The sequence below is a fragment of the Xiphias gladius genome, chromosome 14, assembly GCF_016859285.1.
Source record: "Xiphias gladius isolate SHS-SW01 ecotype Sanya breed wild chromosome 14, ASM1685928v1, whole genome shotgun sequence".
NCBI classification, from domain to species: Eukaryota; Metazoa; Chordata; class Actinopteri; order Istiophoriformes; family Xiphiidae; genus Xiphias; species Xiphias gladius.
The window spans coordinates 26132439-26154826 of NC_053413.1; the positions used below are offsets into that span (position 1 = coordinate 26132439).

The 22388-nt window shown below is 41.1% G+C and overlaps 1 protein-coding gene across 3 annotated transcripts in view; it reads right to left on the bottom strand.

Annotated features, from left to right (window-relative positions):
* Positions 1-5803: 5803 nt before the first annotated feature.
* larp4b (La ribonucleoprotein 4B) overlaps positions 5804-22388 on the bottom strand; it is a 46045-nt gene continuing 29460 nt past the window's right edge. For 2 of the 3 annotated variants that reach the window (XM_040144104.1, XM_040144101.1), the window contains 11 exons: positions 22216-22319; positions 20039-20149; positions 19615-19668; positions 17023-17229; positions 16466-16572; positions 15778-16041; positions 15362-15407; positions 14869-15039; positions 13940-14130; positions 11803-11914; positions 5804-10287 (listed from right to left, as the gene is read on the bottom strand). In XM_040144104.1, the coding sequence (XP_040000038.1) occupies positions 9955-10287; positions 11803-11914; positions 13940-14130; positions 14869-15039; positions 15362-15407; positions 15778-16041; positions 16466-16572; positions 17023-17229; positions 19615-19668; positions 20039-20149; positions 22216-22319 (1700 nt within the window). In that variant the 3' untranslated portion in view covers positions 5804-9954. The remainder of the gene's footprint in view (positions 10288-11802; positions 11915-13939; positions 14131-14868; positions 15040-15361; positions 15408-15777; positions 16042-16465; positions 16573-17022; positions 17230-19614; positions 19669-20038; positions 20150-22215; positions 22320-22388) is intronic. The other variant, XM_040144102.1, reaches the window with a different exon arrangement.

The window sequence follows — 22388 nt, forward strand, 5'->3', positions numbered from 1 at the left end:
AGACTCCTTCAGAGAACTCGAAACCCTGCAGCCTCGGGGGGGGGGTAACCTCTCCTCGTGTCCTCGAGCCCGAAACACCCGGGGGGTCGTGCAGGCTGTGGTTACTGGTCTGGAAAGGTGGTTGCCTGTTTTGGTCCCAGTTTCATGACGGGAGAATCTACTGACAATGAATTCTTTAGTTTGCACTTTTAAGCCAATTTATGTTCAAACACCTACTTGTGGAGGCAAAAGAAAAAATAAAAAAAATAAAAAAAATCAAGATTTCACATTTAAAACTGAACCGAATCAGGAGCCCTGGGCCGATATCCAGCTTTCCTAGAGTGCTCACTGAACAGATTCACATTCACGCTCCTCAGGACGGGCTGCAATCGCTGGAGTGGGCTCGTTACTGCCCATCCAGCGCCACCATCGGGTCGAAGTCTGAACCCTTTCAAATGGACGCAGACGATGCTGTTAACGCATTTCTAAACCTACAGTTCGGTGCTCAAGTTTCAGTGGGGATGCTTTCAAAAATAATGTCATGCATGGTTTTTTATTTATCAATTAACTTCAAACAAACAAAAAAAAAAAAAAACCTAAATCAGATCAGTATTTGCTGTGACCCCCCTTTTGCCTTTAAACCAGCACCAGTTCTCCTCGGTACACTTGCACTCTGTTGTTCAAGGTTCTTGGCAGGTAGGTTGTTCCAAGCATCTCGGAGAACCTGCCCTGGTTCTTCGGTGGACTGTCGGTCTGTCTCAGTGTCTCCTGTCTCCTCATGTGATCCCAGACTGAGTGGGATGATGCTGAGATCAGGGCTCTGCGGGGACCGGACCATGTGTTGCAGGACTCCTTGGTCTTCTTGTCTCTGGAGAAAGACAGCTCTGTAATGACTGTGCGTTTGGACTCGTTGTCCTGCTGCAGGACCTGAAGCTCTAAAGTGCCCAAAACGTCTGCGCAGAACTGTACGTTCCCATTATTCTGTTCTGTCGTATCCAACTTCACAATTCCCTTTTTATGAGCGTAGTTGCTATAGTTTCAGGCATTTAATGTTGTAAGTTTCATGAGCAAACCTGTACATACTGAACTATATTTGACCCCTAAACTGTTAAGAAATGTGACAAGAGGAAAGGAGATTAATGGAGGGCAAGTGGCTGGAAAGCAGTGCTGCAGTTTCTCTACGTGGGGATTAATGTCGATCGTCTATACATAAACGTTTAAAACTGGTCGACGGAGACAAAGATGGGAAAATCTAAATTAAAAAGGTGAACATTTTTCACAGAACGGCTGTGGGGGAAAAAAAAAGAAGACAGTGAATCCTCAACAGTGCCTAAATCTTTATTTTTCAGTAAGCTACATTTTTTTTTCTCCAAATTAGACAGTTTTACATCATGACACAAGAGTAACTTAAATTATCTAGAGCTGACATGTACGCTTGATTCCAGTCTCGATGGAAGAAAAGACCCCCCCGATAAAAATTAAACAAAACTAAAAAGAAAAAGAAAAAAAAAAAGAAAAAACCAACCAAAAAGCCCTCTCGAACACAACCTCCGTTCCACATCTGTTAAAGGTGTCGTTAGGCAAAATTATCTGTCCAAACCCCAACAAGGTGGAGTCGTCGATTGTCCACAGCTGCTAGCGTAGCACGGTAACGAGGGTTAATGAGTTAAACCACAGTGAGCTGATAAAGAGAGCGAGTCTTGATACAGTCAGTTGGTGAGCATTCGTTATCACAAAACAAAACAAAAAAACAAACCACAAAAGGGTCCATTTTTACAACAAGATGCAACCCTTGAGGAGGAAAAAAAAAAAAAAAAAAAACCAAAACAAAACAATGGCACTGTCAAAAGGGGGTGAACAGGAAGGAGGAGACTGAGAGCTGAGGCGACTGACAGGCTGATATGACGTGTGACGCTCCACGAAGAAGTCCATGAGAAAAAGGAGATCCTTTAAAACGCCACGACCGAGCGCTTTTGCGTCAATGCCGGCGAGACAGGAGAAGCGTGCGGAACTTGCGGCCGTCTTACCGCCACAGCGAAAAGATCCCCTCGAGAGCGGTACCGTCCCAGGTCCGGGGTACCGCGCTTCAGAAAGAGTCGCCTTCGCATCGGGTCTGGATTTGCGGGTGGTACATCTATTTATTCCACACATGCACACATTCACAGTTCAGGGATGCTCAGTTTGCAATCGGCGTCTGCGCTCACGCCTCAAAGTTCGGGGTCAAACGCGCCTCCACCTCGGCAAGGATTGACCGCAAGCTACAACGCACGAAAAGCCGCTCCTACAGTCGGTGGTGTCACATTGTAGTTTTTCTCCAGATGTGAGAAGTCTTTGATGGAATTTCAGTGACCTGAAAATCACATCTCGAAATAAAAAACAAAAAAAAACAAAAACAAAACATAACAAAAAACTAGACTAAACCAAAAGCCCGAGATGGCAAGCGCTCAGCTATGTACAGGTTAAACTGCCCAGTCAAGACAAAAAACAACAGTTGTATAATGGCACAGTTATTGGTTTTCTTTGCCACATTAAAATCCACATGTGATCAAATGGTTGAAACAGACATCTCGAATCTGCGCATGTTACTGTACTGCGAGTGCGCCAGAAAACTTGCTCTGAAACACGTTAAAAAAAAAAAACCACAACAACACAAACAATAGAAAACAACTGTGATTCCAGTGGAGCCTCTGCTTCTATCCCCAGTGCCCCAAAAACAAAACGTGTCCGAAAGCAAATTATTTGTACATTTAGTTCTCTGGAGAGGAAAGCTGATGAACATGAACGAGAAACTTCAATCGGATAAATCAAAATGACGCAAACGACACTGAGCAGGTTTCAAGGGTTTTTGGCTGATTGGTTGTCTCGTCTGGTTCCTACACCGACACTCAGGTGGGGAACCTGAAGCTCAACCTGCCTCAGTGACATCGCCACCCCGCAAAAATTTCAATTCCGCTTTGCCTCCCAAAAAGTTCCGTTTTACAAATGGGACCAAAATTTACAGCCCAAAGGCCCGAAATGCACCGTGGCCTCGCAGGTGGCCACCAGTTATTTCCCCACCCGGGGCAAGGGGGGGCTGTACGGGCTGCAGAGCGTTTTCTAAAAGCTGCTCCACTGCGCTCCGTTCCGATTTCGTCCAACGGCGTCACATCGGATCGCCGCAAAGCGCAGCGGGTCCGAGGACAGAGGGCAAAACTGGGACGTGTCCGTCAGCCATCAACTCTTTTCAGCTGGCGTCAGGCGGCGCGTAACGACGGAGGGTGACTCACAACACGGCGATATAGAAAGCTGAAACCCCTCCGGATTTTGTGTTTCGCTTCTGTTCCACTAACTTTTGGTTTTCCTTTTTTTTTTTGTTTTGTTTTGTTTTTGAGGGTTTCTTTTATTGGTATTTCTAAAAAAAAAATGCTAGAAAAAAAAAATGTGCTGTGTTTTTGTTTGTTTGGTCCACGTTCTAGGAGAAACAAGCAACTCCTGCTTGTCTGAAAATGCCTGGTACAAAAACCTGTCCGAACATCATCAGACCCAATCCGCAATATGTTTGACCCAAACAGAACCAAATGAAGGGAGGCGGCCAACACTGGCAGCAGTCGAGATCCACGCAGACTGAATATAATTTGGACTGGGCCTGCGTCGGCTCCGGGGGCTAGGTTTCGGATACGCGGAACCAAGAACCAACCCCTTACGACGTTTACCGTACATCTGAAACCCCCCGTTTAGAAAAAGAAAACTAGCTCAAATTTTACTAGCCCTTCAAGGACATCTCCCCTACTCCTTGAGTGACAACCCCCCCCCCCGACATTTCACCATCCAGTACGGCAGCAGACGCTCAGTTATCTTAAAATGTGGACAGAACGCAGCAAACGTCTAGTTTCAGCCTCCCAGAGAAACCCACAGAAGAAACCCTCGATGGGAAAAACATTATTCAGCCGAAGTCAGCGGACGTCTTAACCAGAGGCGGGACTTCGGCCTCCCATTTTCCTGATTTTAAACGTCGTCTCACATCGGTCATGCTGTCCACCTCGGGTGGACATAATGCGGTTTGATGCGGAGTTGCATACGCACGAACGTGTCATTACCGTAATGGTGTATCGATGGTGAGTATTAGTGTCATGGTCTTCGTGAGGCTACTCTCCCCCTTAAATTATCACAGTTCTGTTGGAAAACCTAAATACTTTTAATCCCTTTAAGTGTAGTTTTGAATTTACTTCTAATTATCTTATTTGTATATTACAACAGCAGTATTTAACGAGGGCAAACGTGCCGGGCATTAGTGGCTACCGCTAAAATTCTCAGATGTAGTGCTTTTTCTTGCAAAAACAGTTTAAGTATTCCAATTTTCCTAGATCCCAAAAAAAAAAAAAATGTCTGGAAAAATAATAATAATTATGTAAAATCATCGCATATAATAATATCCTGCGTAAACAGAAAGAAAAAAGGAAGCCAGAGCTTTAAAGAGGATGTTGGCGGACACGCAGCTTTGTAAAGTTCATTAATATGAAGCTCGCCATTTCCACAGGGTCTTTCCAATTGGTGCACAGCAAGGAGGGTGGGGTTTTTTTTTTGGGGGGGGGGGGCTGAGGTCACACCTGTACACCCCAGGTGTGACTGACCACGCAGGTAGGAAAAATGGAATGAAAGACAACAAAAAACAAAAACAAAAAAAAAACAAAAATTTACAATCAGACAACCTGCCCGCGCTGCAGAGTGGAGCAGAATTCAAACTCCGCACAACCAAACTAAAAATAAAAAAAGTAAAGAAAAATATTTTCAAAAGCACAACATTAAGTTTTCTTTTTTTTTTTTATATCCTACATCCAGCTTGATAGCGACATTAATAGTTCAACAAGATCAATATATTTTTATAATCATTTTAAGGTACCTCTTATATTTTTCTGAGTATTTACAACTGTACAAGCAAAGCACACACTTCAAAGTGCACATATTTAATACAGTATTGACTAGTTTTGCATTTACAAGGTTTATATTTTTCCCCAAAAAAAAAAAAAAAAACTAAACAAGAAACAAAGAACAATCAGAATGATTCTTTTTCGTACATTTTACAACAACAAAAAAAGCGAAAACAAAAGAAAATGCTGCTAGATTTGTACTCTCTCTCTCTCTCTCTCTCTCGCTCTGTAAGACTTGTGACGTCTAATATGACTAAATATTTTCCACATTTTTACGCTTTGTTAACATTTCGGGGGATTTTTTTTTTTTGAAAAGAAATAAACTCTATGCTTGTCTTGTATAAAAGTTAAGGCAAAGTCATTTTTCAAGTTTAAATAAAATTCAAGTTTCTCAAACACTGGATGGAAATGTTTTTACATTTTATATATATATATATAGATATAGATATACATCTATATATATCTAGCTATATATAGATAGATCTATATATAGATACCTTGATGCATCTAAGTTTTTCTTCTCCCTAAAAGAAAAAGACAAAAAAAACCCAACAAAAAACAACAAAAACAAAAACAAAAAAAAAAAACAAAAATTTAAAATCAGAAAAACAGCCCGCCCTGCAGAGTTGAGCAGAATTAAAACACCCCACAACCAAAAAAAAAATAAAAAAGTAAAAGAAAAATATTTTCAAAAGCACAACATTAAGTTTTTTTTTTTTTATATCCTACATCCAGCTTGATAGCGACATTAATAGTTCAACAAGATCAATATATTTTTATAATCATTTTAAGGTACCTCTTATATTTTTCTGAGTATTTACAACTGTACAAGCAAAGCACACACTTCAAAGTGCACATATTTAATACAGTATTGACTAGTTTTGCATTTACAAGGTTTATATTTTTCCCCAAAAAAAAAAAAAAAAACTAAACAAGAAACAAAGAACAATCAGAATGATTCTTTTTCGTACATTTTACAACAACAAAAAAAGCGAAAACAAAAGAAAATGCTGCTAGATTTGTACTCTCTCTCTCTCTCTCTCGCTCTGTAAGACTTGTGACGTCTAATATGACTAAATATTTTCCACATTTTTACGCTTTGTTAACATTTCGGGGGATTTTTTTTTTTTGAAAAGAAATAAACTCTATGCTTGTCTTGTATAAAAGTTAAGGCAAAGTCATTTTTCAAGTTTAAATAAAATTCAAGTTTCTCAAACACTGGATGGAAATGTTTTTACATTTTGCGAATATATATATATAGATATAGATATACATCTATATATATCTAGCTATATATAGATAGATCTATATATAGATACCTTGATGCATCTAAGTTTTTCTTCTCCCTAAAAGAAAAAGACAAAAAAAACCCAACAAAAAACAAACAGGGATATTTCTCATGGAATAAATATGTGGATATGGTAACTTTTCATCTCTTTAACCGTATCCACTGATGAGAAAAGAAGAAAATAATAAATCGACCCATCCAAGTGCATCTCAGTCCTTCAAAAAAACAAAAAAAAAAACAACCTTTTAAGCAAACTCAAGACTTAGCGTCTAAACCAAAAGCAGCTGTGAGCGGGAGTTCAGGCTTTTTAATGACGCTTTCCTTTCTCCTGATGGGCTCCTGTTTTCTCTTAGTGGGATTACCCAGAATGAGTCTTGTTGCAGGAAGACTTTGGCGAGACCTGCGAGGTCCCACGTTGTGTAGGGTTGTGTTCAACCCCAAACAGATATCGTGTATAGTACAGTGTTTTTTTTGTTTTGTTTTTTTATTTTAAGGGTTTTGCATCTGAGGTGACAACTTCAAGAGATTAACCCGAGCACACGACTGATGAGCAGGGAGGGAAACTGACTTCAGGTCTGTTAGGCCCCCCCCCCCCAAAAGAAACAAACAAACAAACAAAAACAAAAAAAACAACTAACGTTTGACATTTTTTAATTACAGCTTTATATCTCGGCTCTCATTTCGAAACTCGTACACCAACGATATTTTTTTTTTACCATTTCACCAGCAGATACTATTTTTAGAATACAATAAAACATCAGAGACTTGGTTGGTTTATTTGCCAAAGTGGCTGCTACAGGAAACAGACGTACCAACCAAAGCAGAAATTTAACTAGGTCAGACCAGGTTCCACAACTTCCCTCCCTGAATTTGCATTCTTGCTACTTTACTTTGACATAGGAATCAAAATCAAAATTTCCCACCAGCTCTCGTCCAAAACATTGCTCAATTATGTCCGGTAAACCCTCGGATCTGGTTGCCAGTTTTTACGTCTCGGTCCTGAACCACGTCTTGTAGGCTCGTGGTGAGTAAAGGATGTAAAAAGGTTGTTTTCCTTTACTCTGTGCTTTAAATTTAACTCATGTCGGCTGCAATTTATCCAAGAAAAAAGAAGTGAAGTAGCAAGAAAGACTGTGTGCTTTGGTCAATCTTTTCCAATTTTTTTAATTAACAGTTTTAAACTCAGGACAAATCAAAGTGTGCAAACACGAAGTAGAAGAAACCGACAACAGCATGCCAACACACCAAAAAACAAACAAAACAACAGGAAAAAAAAAAAAAGGACAAACAACCCTAGTGGTAAAGACTCAACAAGGAATAAGGAGGAGCTGAACATCGCCACCCCGAGGATGGATTTTACATGACAGTGTCAGATTTCCCTGATCACATTCCCGTTCGTAAACCCACCTGCTCGTCTGCCCGTTCGCTAAATGCTTACATTTTCAAAGGATGTTTGGTCCATCGCTGTTCATACGAGCCCCAAATTGGACTCCCAAAAAAAAAAAAAATCTTTCACACTCCAACATGACAAACTACGTTCCAAAAAACCCCCCCCACTCATCATTTAGCTTCATCGGTTAAGTTTCATCAAAAAAACTCCAGGTCTATTCAGCAGTCTCACTTTCCGTATACATCATTTTTACAAGCACTCTTTCGATGAAAATCCTCATTGATACAAAACCAGAGGCCAAAATCCTAACAAATGCATGCCTACACGAGCACCAAATCCTTCAGCAAAAATAAAAAAATCTCTATCAGCATCGGTGACGAGCCGTCGAAAATACAACGAGCTGGACGGCGCCGTGAAGTCCTGTGATGCTGCACAAACATCCATCCTCCACCACAGTGAGTTCAACAGGCATCCACAAGGCAGAAGAACGAAAACAAAAGGCTTCGGCGATTATGTCTACAGAGATGGTGCTGCAGGGTCCTCAGGTTTATTTGCTCCTGGAAAACTGAATTTGCATCGTGTTTCACTCCTTGATTTTCAGGATCGATTCCCTTTTTTATTTGCTTCAGGTAAGATAATCTAATACATTTGCTCGGAAGTCTGAGAAAAGACCAACAGTGCGAATAAAGTTCTGCAGATGTAAATCAAGTATTTCTACATATGGTATCAGATGAATTGTAACAGATTCCAGGATTTGACATCTAGCACCATATCTAGGAGAGAGAACTACAAACATGCCACTGTTTGAATGGTTTGAACAAGAAACATCCCACTGTCACCTCTCTGTGCCGAAACTCAACCGAATGCTCTCCAGGCAGGACATTTACACTTTTTTTGTCCCCTGAAGAGTCACGTTGTCTCAGCAGAGGTTCGGAACAAGCGTGCCTACACGTCCTCCTCATGACAGTTCGTTACCCGTCACAGTGGTTATCAGTGGCGAGGGTTTACTGAGCACCTGAATGGTAGCTAGTGTTAATTTCCTCCTCGCCTCCAGAGTGAACCTAACTGCTTACACCAGAAGCAGCTGTCTTAGCGTCACTACCGGAGTTCAGGTTTTTTCGACCTAAAACCTACCCTGCGTCTTCCTTTGGAAGTATGTGCCTGCTGATAGTTTTATTCCACAGTTTTTAATAGGAAATGGGAAGAGAGGAGAGCGCTGTAGCTGCGAGAGCCTGCTTTGCTTTTCCCAAAAATGCAACGCCAAGAAAATGTAGCTTCCCCTGACTCCTTAAATTTCTTCACACACGCTGAGAACAACCGGAAAAACCACCTTAACCCACTTAGACATTTCTAACACAAATAAATTTGGGCCAACATCAGGTGCCTTGATTCCTCGCACGTCTTTAAGCAAAATTTTGGTTGCAGATATCCAAATGCCCTTCCTGTCCGACACTAAAAACAGCACTGGTGTCACATCGGCTGTGAGACACAAGCTATGCAACTGAACTAGCAGGTTAGCAGGGTTAGCAAACAGTAAAAACATCAAAAACAGCAGAGGCAGGCGATTCTTTGTAGACAAAACAATCAGAGGAAGAAAACGCTGATTACTGGCAGTAACTGTACCAATAGTCGACCAGTCTGCAAGCAAAGCTGAACTTGGGAAAAAGAAACATTTACAACAAACAAAAGTCATCTAGCGTAAAAAAAATCTGAGAAAAACCAAAAAAACAAAAACAAACCACTGAGGTGATGTAAACCAAAGAAACCCCAGTGTTGTTGTGATGAGATTTAGATGTTTAGTTGCATATGGATGTGAATATGTATTAAAAACACATCGGATGATTATGACCCATAATTAAGCTACATAAAGTTGCACAACAGTGCCACTCATCATGCAAACAAACCCCTCACTTTGAGAGCCAAACAAGGTGGAGTCTGTTATACGCAATCTTTCCCATCATCCACTGGGGCGGCTTCCAACAATGCCCCGCTGCTTCGCACACAAGACTACTTTAATCCCACAAGGCCGTTTGGACAGAATGAATAAATTTCAGTGTTGTCTGTGCCAACTTACGGCTGACACAACTACGTAATGCAAAAAGAGAAAAGGAGAAGTTAAACTGAAATTTTAAAAATTAAAAAGAAAAGAAAAAAAAAAAAAGCAAATAAATAGAATAAAAAGAATGAAACGGTGCTCTACATGCACAGTAAAGTGCTTTTTGTCTGCAAGCCCTGATCAAGAAAAGAAGGCGTCCTCTATGCTTGTTTGTGACTGGTGATTCTGGGATATAAGTACTGAGTAGCCCTGACTTATATTTCCTTTTTTAAACACATCTGTGGAGCATAGTGGGGAGGGGGCTGGAGGACTCGGGGAGGGGCAGGGAGTCGCCCTACTGCGGGGACTTGGGCGGGGTGTGGTGGGGATCTTTGCTCGGGGTTTTCCCTGGGTGCGGGGGCGGAGAGGCCCACCGCCCGCCCGGCCTTCTGGCCTCCCTCGGGGGTCTGCCCGGGGTGACGGCCGCCGAGCTGGGCTTGGAGGAGGGGGCGTATGTCTCTCTGGCCTTGGCCTCCCCTGCAGGGGCGGAGGCTTCGGGGCACTTCCTCTCCTCGCCTGCGGGGACAGCGCAGGCTGGCTTGGCTTCCTTTGGGGTCGGCGGTTGCTGTAATGTCGGGGCGTCCTTCACCCGCTGGCAGATCTCAGCGTAGGAGGGCTTCCTCAGCTCCTGGCAGGAAATAACAACAACAGCAACGGAGTCATAAAATATTCTGAACTTGTGCAATGCTCACCCACTGGCCTCAACGCATTTATATTCGATGAATTTCCCTCCTCGCACCAGTTAATGCGAAATGGATGGTTATTTTTAACAGGATTTATGTTTCCACCTTAGGTCCTGCTATAAGATGATACAGTGCGACGACAGACATTTACCAACCAGCACGGACACTGTTTTATGGCTGTTTTGACCGTGTTTCAGCACTTTGTTTTTGGGTAACCCAGAGCTTTAAATATCCGACTAATTAGACATTTTCATGTTGGCATTTTATCCATAAATAACAGAGCCCGACAGATGCAAGACTTTTAAGGCTGATGGCTATTTCAGTATTTCAGGGTTTCAAAAAACCTGGCATTGATACAATAATAAAAATAATAAACTTTATTTCTCTTGTGCCTTTCAAAACCAAAGTTACGAGGTGCTTCACCAAATACAGTACCATAAAACGTAAGTGCGCAGAAGGCAGGAAGAGAGAAATCATAAAAAGAAAATTACATCGGCCGACTCATTTTTTTTTAAACAGACACACAAAAAGATTTTTGGTAAGGATCCCTTAGATTCAGTTACTGAAGAGATCTGACCAACTTACTGAGCAGGACATTATGCAGCTGAAAAGCAAACTTGTTTTATTGTCAAAAACAAGCCAGGTGGATGTTACACATATAGCACGCACCATAAAAGTGAACGACCTAATAAAAGCCATTATAAAGCTTTATGACAATCAAACAGATATATAGCAGTTCAAGCAAATACTAAGGAGACATGACAAAGTCTAAGACTAACGAACCACTGTCACCAACCTAAAAACATGGCAGTTTTCTAGTTTGTAGGTCGACATTTTGTAGATTCCGAGGTTCAACCTGGCAGCAGTGATTATTTATTCAACCCACATTTGGTGTGTAGATAGAATTTTATTTGCCGTATCCTGTATCATGTTTCACCATATCTTAAGCCTCTGGGGCTTTCTGCTCGCAACTACAGATTTTTGCAGTCTCAGTCTTCTTTCTATCATTCTGTTTCATCAGCTAAAAGGTTTTGGCACTTTTCTTGTGTTTTGTTGCGATGCTAAAAACCGAAGCAAAGGGGAATTTCACCAAAACTGAAGCATGTGGGTTTTTTTTCTTCCTTTCAAAGCAGACTTTTCTGTTTTTGGCAGAAAAAAAAAATGCACCACTTCCTTCAGAAACCTTACATTGGCCAGTGGGAGAGGGGTGTGTGCAATTCACAGATCAAAATCTTCCTTGCAGTTGTTGCATTTACATCCTCCAGACTGATACCTGTGCCTGTTTCAATACAAGATGGTGCAGAATTAAGGCACGATTCACTTTTCCCCTTTTGTTGACGCTGAGATCGATTTTTCTGTGATTCGAGATGTCTGAGAGGGGCTGAGCATTACAAGGGATAGGTAAGGAGACTGAGGTGAAGGAGGAAAAAAAAAAGAGAAAAGGAGAAATCAATACTGACCGTGGCAGCGCCGTTGACTTGCACTGATTTGCTTGCAGTGGACAGAGTGCCAGGAACTCGCTCCACAGTCAACTGCGACTCCTTTGGCTTCACCTCCATCACCTTCACCTCCCTGAAATAAACACAAACAGGTGGCATCAACATTAAAATACGTGGTGAAAAGGCAATGAAACATAACAGGAACTTTGTGTGAGGTCTGACTCATGTGAGCTACATGCACAGAACAGCAGCACTCAGGAAGTCTGTCTGTCAGAGATATAATGTGTGTGTGAAACGCCCACACTTGCAGAGCACAAACAATCTAGGGAATCACGGAAAGTCTATTCCTATGAGGGCAACGCATGCCAAATGTGATGCTCTGTGGCGACTGTGGCATAAACAAGACACAGTAACAAACAAAGGAGTAGTAGTCGAAGTACGGTGGTCAGGGTGTGCAAATCCAGGGAGCAAATGTGCTTTTCTAGAGCTGGGACAGTGGCGTAGCTTGACGTGGCAAACGCACAATGTTGATGCGTTGATGCATGTCTTGACGCCGCCAGTGTGTCGAATCATTAGCGGAGGAGCTCCCAAACCTCAAGTTGCGTGTGTGAAAACAGACGCCCCCCGCTGACTTATGATACACAAAACAACACAATCATCTGCCTGCAAATGCAACCACAATAGAGAAGGGTGAGGGAAACGAAAGGTAGAGCAGCTCACGTGCCTCGCTCTTGTTTCTGCTTGCTGTTTCAATGCTTTCTGCTATAAATGCGGGCACTGTCAACTTAACTACCCTCGAACCAGACGCTGGCACCACTTCCTCTTCTACTGCCACACTGCATTTCATTTCACGCATTGTATGAGCATGTAACAAAAATACAACCTCTGAATCTCTCTACTACAGCTATAATTCGGAATATTCTTCACAACAAAAATGTATCCAGGAAGGAAGGATCAACAGGCGTATAGGATAAAGAATCTGTTTCAAGTCCAGTGAAGGAGGCCTTGCCCCCCAAAACATCAATCCAAACTTCAGAATTGGAAAAGTGAGTGAGGTACAGCCCTAATTTTTACACGCCTCCTAAGTCACTGGTGCATTGTGCCCTTTACAGTTCATGGTCCGGTTTGTTCTCACAGGTGATAAAACAATTTAAAAATCCTGTCGTGCATGGGTATCCCAGCTGTTTGTCAGTGTATCCTTAAATGTCATCGGCTACTACGCTTGTCTGGAAAGTTGAGGCTGCAACTAGCGATTGCTTTCGTTACGGTTTAATCTGCAGATTATTTTATCGATTAATCGATTAGTTCTTTTTACTGTGAAATGTCGAAAAATAACAAAAGATGCCCGTCACGGTTTCCCAGAGCCCGAGGTGATGTCTTCAAATGCCTTGTTCTGTCCGATCAGCAGCCTAATACCCAAAGATATGCAGTTTACCTGATATACGACAAAGAAAAACGTCAAATCTGCACATTTGAGAAGCTGGAACCAGCAGACATTTGGCATTTTTACTGCGCAACTGAAATGATTATCAAAGTACTCGATTCATTTTCAGGCGATCAATTTTTCGATTAACCTACTAATCGTTTCAGCTCTTCTTCTGTTATCTGTTGCCTTTTTAAGTAATGAAAGCATGTCAACGTTACTGCAGGTTTACGTTGTGGTTGGCATGTCAGTTGTCTTCATAATGCCGAAACACACTTTTTTCTCTTGCATTAGCTCCCTGCAACGTTCTCACGAAACAGGCACTTGAATCTCCTGGAAAAACGGTGCCTCTTCACTGCCAATGTCAGGCTGCGCTAGTGGGTGGAAGTCCAACTGATAAAAGTCGTCAGAAATTGTTCAATTGTCCCGCCTTTCTGCACCTTTCCTCAAATTAAGCTTCCTCTCTCTAAACTAAAGACTGACCCCTTTACTGACCTGTTTCCATGGACGCTACATCCCATCAAGGAAGTAATGGCAGAATTTCAGTGCACCTATAATGTGCTGTAATTTCAAAATGTAAGCCGCCATGTTTTCAAAGTCAAATGCTGAATTAAAAAACAAACTGCCCAACACATCTGTTACCCTCCACCACTCAATAAAAAGCTTCTTAAAGACCCTGCGCTACATTTCAGATTCAGCACCTTCAAATATGCGAGGCTTTGGTGCGGTTCTTACACTACTGGGAGGGACGGAGCGGGACTATGTGGCGGGCCGGCGGCTGGGGTCAGTGTCGGGGCCGATGCCGGGGTCGGGGTGGCGGGCGAGGGCTGGAAGTTTGTAGGCATCGGGCAGGTGGAGGACCGCAGTGGCTCTTTGGGGCCGGCTGGAGAGAGCATTCCTCCAGTACTGGACTCAGCGCTTACATTCTGCAATGAAAACAACCACACACAGAGGAAGAGATTAAAGTGAAGCATTGAAGCAAGTCGTGGTTAACTCTTCAAGAACTCAGAAACAAATGTTTTTATTTAGATCATGTTTGATGAACCCTTGTGAAGCTACTAAGTTTTGATACCGTTCGATGAACACGAGAGGTCAGAGATTTCAGCTAAAGACACTGAACACTAATGGATAAAAAAATGACCTGGGAGAGTATTTGTGAATTGTGTGCTGAATGCTGAAATGTAGAAGTGTACAGTGTGTTGAAAACTTGTGACAAAGAAACTCAACTGCTATGAAAAAAATCTATAAAAAGGTGACTCGTTGATAAGTATGGTGGATTCTAAAGCAGATAAATAAACTGAAATGTCAAATAGTTTAAGGAAGGTTTGTTTGGGATTTTTTTTTTTTTTACAGATAACATTCCAGTTAACTTCTGTTTGTGGAGATTGAGTAAATAAGAAATTCAACCCTGTAACTGACCTTTCAAGTAGTAGTGTGGTAAGAAAATTTACTTTTTTAAAACCACTCTGTAGTGAACTTGAATAATTCTGACTTTCTGAAACATTCAGGGGGAAGTGCAGCAATTCAGGCCGCCTTCATAACAGGAATCAGTTGACAGCAGTACACTTCGAGCTAATCGGTGCATCTGTTTACCTTTCTAAAATATACTAAACGCATAACAAGGACACCCAGTGTGTAAGCTCGATGTTAAGATCAGTCCCTACCCGTTCCTTGGCGGCTCCGACAACTACGCTGCTGGCCAGCCGGTTGTCAAACACGTCGTCTGTCTTGAGCTGGCCGGCTGCTCCGGGCAGGGGGGGGAAGCTGGAGAGGCCCAGCTCGAAGCTCGGAGACGGGGGCTTGGGAGGAGGAGGCGGCGACTGAGGCGTCACTCTCTGCATGACGGCAGCAAAAACAAGAGTCAAAACTCCGAAGAGAAGGGAAAGAAACAACCTTGCAACACGCATAAGTCAAACTAAAGGCATCAGTGATGAAGTGCTGATAGCTTTTACCTCAGCATGAGGATAACCGTAAGGAAAGCAACGACACTACTATGCATAATTACATGACAGGCTAAGTTTAGTCCTGCTTTCATTGTCTCCTTTATGTTTGTCCCTCCATAAAAATTAAAGTCAATTCAAACCAAGGCTAAATAATTTTAAGATAGAAATGCAGCTACATGAGAAAGACAAGGAGGACACCAAAAAAAATACTTACTGTAAACTTTTCATCCCTCTTTTTCCTAGAAGCAGAAACATTTTTCCTTTAAGAAAGAGAACATCTCAATTTACAAACATCCACTCTATCCGAATCAATGACTTCACCTCATAAAAAGGAAATAATAAATCTACACCACAGTCACCATGTGTTAAGACAATTCAATTTTAGCATAGAGCCGGTTATTACTTTAGTGACACTAACGCCTCTTGTTCAATAGTTTACAAAGCGAGAGCCAGTTTGTAGTGACGATGTGAACTTACAAGTCAACAAATCTGCTTTAAGTTTTTTGACACACATTTTTAGAACTTTCCAGACCCATAAAATCTGGGTAGCGTGGTATTATTACACATTATTGTGCCACAACAGTGTTTAGTGGCACGTAGCAGAACTTATGTATTGAGACAGTGCCCTACCTTCCTCGACCGATGCCCAGGGAGTAGTCTGTGGTTGTGGGCTCAGTTACTCGCCCAGTGCCGACGGTGTCCCTACGAGGGAAGGCCGCGGTGGAGGGTAACCTTGTTCTGGGCTGACTGGTGGGGAGTCGTGTCGGAGGGCTGCTGCGGACCCCATTGAGCCTCTCGCTGGGGAAGCTGGGGAAGAGGCCCGGGCTGTCCAGGAGCCCCGTGCTGCGGTCCGCTGTGGGGATGGTCGGCCTCAAGTGAGGTTTACTGTGATTCCTGCAGGGAAACAAACGTTATTAGTTAACAAGTGTGAAAAATGCTAAAGTTAACCATATTCAGGACTTTGAGTTTGAATGATATGACCTAAGAGATTTGAATTTTATTGCGCGAGAGATGAAAATACCGGACTGATCTTTTCTTAGAAAATCTAAAAACTAAAACAAATATTTGATTTACTCCAGGAGTTTTAAAAAATATTCAGGCTCTTCTGTTTTGCTTGGTGGAAAATTTCTCATATCTGTTAAAATAGTTCAACTTCAGAGCCCCAACGACTATTAGCCAAAGTAATTTGTTTCCCCCCTCTGTGTATGAACAGGAATGTTGTTCAGCAGATATTAAAACGTTTGTCCTGCTCTTTTCTGGATCGCATATCTTGGTATCACATACCCGTGTTTGCGTCTGAGAAGTCACAGATACTAACCTGTTCCTGGGCGAGTAGTGTCTGACAGTGAGGGGGGACGTGGCTGGTTTGAAACTGTGTGATGTGGTAAATCCGTTGATGAACTGGTTGTTGTGAAATGGAGCAACCTGGTAAACAGAAAGCTGATTATCATCAGGACGTACAATGGCAAGAATGTAGAGGTAGAAATTTAGAAATTTTAAAACTGTAAATGAACTTTTCACAAAAAGACACTGCGGACTTAATTGTTTACAAAGTTCAACCGCATTTCATAAACAAAACATCTTTAAGATATTGTTTTATCTCTGATCCACTTGCATGTTGACTTGTTCTTGTGGAAAATGCATAAATAGTCACACAAAAACAAAAACAAAAAAATTGGTAAACAACTGTACTTAGAGAAATTTTTTGCTGACCTTTAAGGCATTAATGTAGACAATTTACAGTTTTAACACAGAACTGAATAATTCACTTCTAGTCATTCTTGATTGAAAACTTGTCTCATCTTTCCGTTACCAATTCAGTGGTAAGTATCATTGCTTATGTCTGCCAATTCAAATCTACCCGCTAATTCTCACCAGCGAGGGGTCGATGAAGCTGTGTGTGGCCGACCAGGCCTGCGGCGTGATGAGGCTGTATAAGGGGAACTGCTGCTGGGGGCTGTAAACGGGCGGGATGTAGTAGGACGTGTAGCGCTGCTGGGCGTATGGGTTCACCTCCACCGGCCGGTAACCGTTCTTTGGCATGAAAGTGTTGATAGCGATTGCCTTCGCCTTTATCCTCGCCTGTTAGAGAGAGACATAGATATACTGTACTTTTTTCTTTTCTTTTCTTTTTTACATCTGTTGCATACTTGGGCCCACATTCATGCAAATTCTAAGAATTACAAAATGCTCTAAAGAGCCAGCTTAGGAGTTTGAAAGGTCTTGGCTGCAAGTGAAAAAGCGACTTGTTCCTGTTTACAGAAAGGTCAAATGTATGCTTATTGCAGGGAGAAGCAATCAGCAATCATCCACCCCCTTATTTATTCTTAACAAAAAAAACAAAACAAAAAAACCCCAACTTACTTTTGTACAAAAACATTTCCAACCTTGAATATAAAAATGTATACAGAAACATAAAAAGAGGGATGAAATTATGGGAAATCAGGTGTACGAATACAAAAAGAAAAGCAAACTGGAGCAGGAAGGAAAGCCTTCTAAAATGTGATAAACAGCTTTCACTGATATATTTGCAAGTAGGAGTAAATGTAAAGGATTTTTACTTTTATTCTCCACTTCAGTCCAAATTTTCACCTTTAGCTGCCTTGGTCCACATCTTTTTCTCTCTTTAAGTACGCCTTGTTATTAAATATGCCTTTGTGTCATTAGTTTATTGCAAATCACTTAGTGGCGACTTACAAAGGTTCATTAATGTTTTGAATTTAATTTTGGCAGTAATGGCTGGTAAAGTGCTGGTAGACAGACTCATAAGTCCCATATAAAATTCATTTTACAGCATGTGGTAAGTGTATCAGTCGGGATGGCTTGGAAATAGTAGTTTTGTGCTCTATAACTGAATGTATTTAAGTCGTGAATGAAAGAAGCAATGAAATCTAATTTTTATTGAAGTGTCCATGGCTGTGTGCAGTCCAACAACGCCGAATACAGAGGACTGGGATATAAAAGAAAGATCTGAAGAAGGAGCTCTGCAGAGCGAGGCTTTTCTTCTGTGGTGTTGATGGAGATTTTCATACATTAGTGGAACTACTTAAAAGTGTGATGTCATGTAACCGCTCTATGAACCTCTTAAATCAAGATCTGCGAGCTCTCTGCCCAAAACCTTGATGCCTGTTTCTCTGTTACACTGATTAATTATGCATGTGGTTCTTCACTTCAATGAAAATTCACACTTAAAAAGACTTTGTTCAAGCACAGATGTGCTTGAATTTGGCTTAAAGCTTAAACCTGACAGTGACCTGGTCTTATAATCACAAAAAGAAAAGCAAACTGGAGCAGGAAGGAAAGCCTTCTAAAATGTGATAAACAGCTTTCACTGATATATTTGCAAGTAGGAGTAAATGTAAAGGATTTTTACTTTTATTCTCCACTTCAGTCCAAATTTTCACCTTTAGCTGCCTTGGTCCACATCTTTTTCTCTCTTTAAGTACGCCTTGTTATTAAATATGCCTTTGTGTCATTAGTTTATTGCAAATCACTTAGTGGCGACTTACAAAGGTTCATTAATGTTTTGAATTTAATTTTGGCAGTAATGGCTGGTAAAGTGCTGGTAGACAGACTCATAAGTCCCATATAAAATTCATTTTACAGCATGTGGTAAGTGTATCAGTCGGGATGGCTTGGAAATAGTAGTTTTGTGCTCTATAACTGAATGTATTTAAGTCGTGAATGAAAGAAGCAATGAAATCTAATTTTTATTGAAGTGTCCATGGCTGTGTGCAGTCCAACAACGCCGAATACAGAGGAGTGGGATATAAAAGAAAGATCTGAAGAAGGAGCTCTGCAGAGCGAGGCTTTTCTTCTGTGGTGTTGATGGGGATTTTCATACATTAGTGGAACTACTTAAAAGTGTGATGTCATGTAACCGCTCTATGAACCTCTTAAATCAAGATCTGCGAGCTCTCTGCCCAAAACCTTGATGCCTGTTTCTCTGTTACACTGATTAATTATGCATGTGGTTCTTCACTTCAATGAAAATTCACACTTAAAAAGACTTTGTTCAAGCACAGATGTGCTTGAATTTGGCTTAAAGCGAAACCTGACAGTGACCTGGTCTTATAATCACAAAAAAAGAAAAGAATTGCCCACAGACAGAGGCAGGGCAGAACAGGTAAAATGAACAAAAAGAAAATGGAATCTCATGAGTGCTGTGTGTCACTTGAAATCGGACAGTGTAAAGCTCAAATAAGAACTTCTGTATAATACACACTTTTCTCTCTTTATTAGCGACTACAGGAAAATTAAATTTATCTCATGTCCAGCCAAATGTTATGGCTGGTACAAACATGGATGGTATGCTCTATGTACTTCATGTATATAGTTTGTTGATATAAAATTTAAAAGATTAACCATAATACGTGTTATGTTGTTGGTCCTAATGAAAGGCATTGATTTTATTGGTCAGTTCGTCTGGCATTATTCAGTCTGTGTGCGTTTGTCCATGCAACCTACCTTAATTGGCTTCCCTTGGAAGGTTTTCACCTCCTCACGCAGATACTGATATGCCTTTACCAAAAGGAAGTGGACAGCACATTGTTAGGCGACAATTTGATTTAAATGTCGTGAGGAACAGGAACAAGATGGACAACTCTGACGCTCGGACTCACATCCAAGTACTAGATGACTCCTCAAGTGTATTACTAACGGCACAACCACTCAAACACAGTAAAAAACAAAAAATAAAATAAAATGAAAAATCCCGGGAAACCATTACATACATTTCCTCAGTGGGGAAAGAATATTGTAAGAAAAAAGGTTGGGAAAAGATAAGGTAGGACAGAGGGACAAGGACAATGTCATTTCAGGGGTGAGGAAAGTAATTAAGAGTGAAATAAAATCCATAAAATATAAATTTTTCTTTTGTGTTTGTTGGTACCTGCTGTGCATCTGCTTCAGATTCAAAGGTGATGAACCAGTTGTCGTTGTAGGCAAATTCACAGTTGATGAACTTGGGTAAGTTGTCCCCTTTAAAAAGAGCCTCGACCTCCTGCAGCACAAAACAGGAGAGGAGGTCACTGTATCAAGTTTTTTTTACTGGTGACACACTAAAACCACCTTTCGATAAAATACCAGCTATGTACCAGCAAATGTAAGTAAAAGTTAAACAAATTAAGTATTTGGTCATGCAGGCGAAAGTAACTTATGTATCTTATTAGTTCGACTTAAAACAGATGTGGACAATTGGTGTGTGATCAACATCCAAAATCTTTCCTTAAGAAAAATCTACCAATTTTTTATTTTTTGCGAGAGCAAATGATTAATGTGATTTAACTGCTGATGTGTTAAACATTAAAGCTATTGTGAGATTTTATGACGGGGGAATTCTATGACAAAGAAACCGTTTTATACTTTTATAGGTCTAGTAAGTGCAAATGTCAGACTTGTTTTGCTTGAAAACAGAACCCAAAACTGACTGTTTCCTTTTCTTTTAAAAACAATCATGATAGCTTGCCATACCCAATAAACATCGAGTGAAATGTCTAAAAACAAAAAAAAGGGACAACCCAAACAACAACTGGCCTGGGGACATGACACCAGAATGTGGCCATGTTGTTAGAGAGGGCTGTATTTAATAGGCTAGGGTGCTCCATGACCTAATTTAGCTGGCAAGAAGAAACGTCTATTGCAACAGAGCTGTAAGGTCAATTAGCATGTCTGAGTCCTGTTGTAAATAATTTAGTTGGCTTTGAATGGTTTATGTGACTGATAAATTTAAGTATGTTCCAGGTACTGCTGGTGGTTCACAATGAATAACAACGACAACAACAATAATACCTTTCCCCCCTTAATTTTGGCCTCGTCACTGGTGCTGAATAAAGCAGATAAGACTCAACTGCCAGCCTTTTATTTTTGAAGAAGTACAAACATAAAGTTGTCAACCTCTATGGAATGAGAATGTTGCAAGTACACAGCAGAGGACTTGGTGCAAAACTAGCAAAACTGTCTGTAGCTGCAGTTCCACTAATTAGCTCAGTCAAAATAAACATCAACATTGTATTTTCATCCATGTTTCCTTAATACTGAAAGGATGTGATACAAAAATATTATTGTATATGAGAAGATTCGTTTGATGTGCGCCTACTGCAGAGCTGAAAATGCACTGCTGTTGTATCCCTCTTTAGCCCGGAGCCCTTTGAACTGAAAGTGTTGTGTCATGCTGAGGCAGATACGTGCAGATACGTGATATCTTAAGCATACAGCAAATACTCTGCCTCCACTGCTTGACTGTTAAGGATTTTTCAGTGGCTGCTACCATGAAAAGGAGTATGAGTCTGAGTAACATTCAACCCCCCCTAAACTAAACTCTAAACTTCTAAAAAAAAAAAAAAAAAAAAAACCTACAGTACACACTGTAGTGAGGAGTCTAACTTGGATATCGGAATGTAGGATGGCCACTGCACCATCCTGCATGGGCGGGTTATCCCACGGAGTCTTTAATACAGAGGGTATTCTGCAGACTGAGACACCAGTTACATGGTTTCAAAGTTCCATGTGCATCACCAAGACCCATCACAGTGCAAGGGACCAATATTAACTACAGCAATAATGTGTTTTCAATTGTCTTGTTTATGTTTTTAAATTGAGAAATCATTAAATTGCATATTGGAATGCTTTAAAAGAATATAAGAATAGACTACATTTGAATTTAACTCCTCTTACTACAAGGAAATATCTTTTCATAGTCTCAATTTTATACCCAAAAGCGGTCGTATACGGTTGTACCTTCAAAAAGAAAAATTAATAGTTTATCTTTAACGCACAGCCCTAACAGGGCTGTAAATAAAAGACCTACCAGGAAATGTGAATCGACAACGAAGGCAAACTAAACCAGACATCCAGAAATTTTTGGTGCCGTCAATGCACAAATGGATAAGTTATGCTTGTATTTAGGGCGTAAGCTGAGCCTGTCCAAGGAATAATCATACACCATGTCTCTGCTGACTCATGCCGGAGAACCGCTGGGAGAATCAAACAACTGACAACGTCTTTATAAACAATTAATGATTTTCTCGTTGCCACAGTGCAAATGAAGCATAGTGCGCGTCCACTGACCTCTATGGGCGTGCTCTCGGGAACCTCTCTGAGGATCACAATGCAGCGGTTCTGATTGGGTCGCACCTTCTCCCCCTTCTCATCCACCTGGACCAATGGCAGAGCTGAAGGAAGCCAGATTAATACATTTTAGATTACAACAATTTGCCTACCTGTGAAGATATCGTTATTCC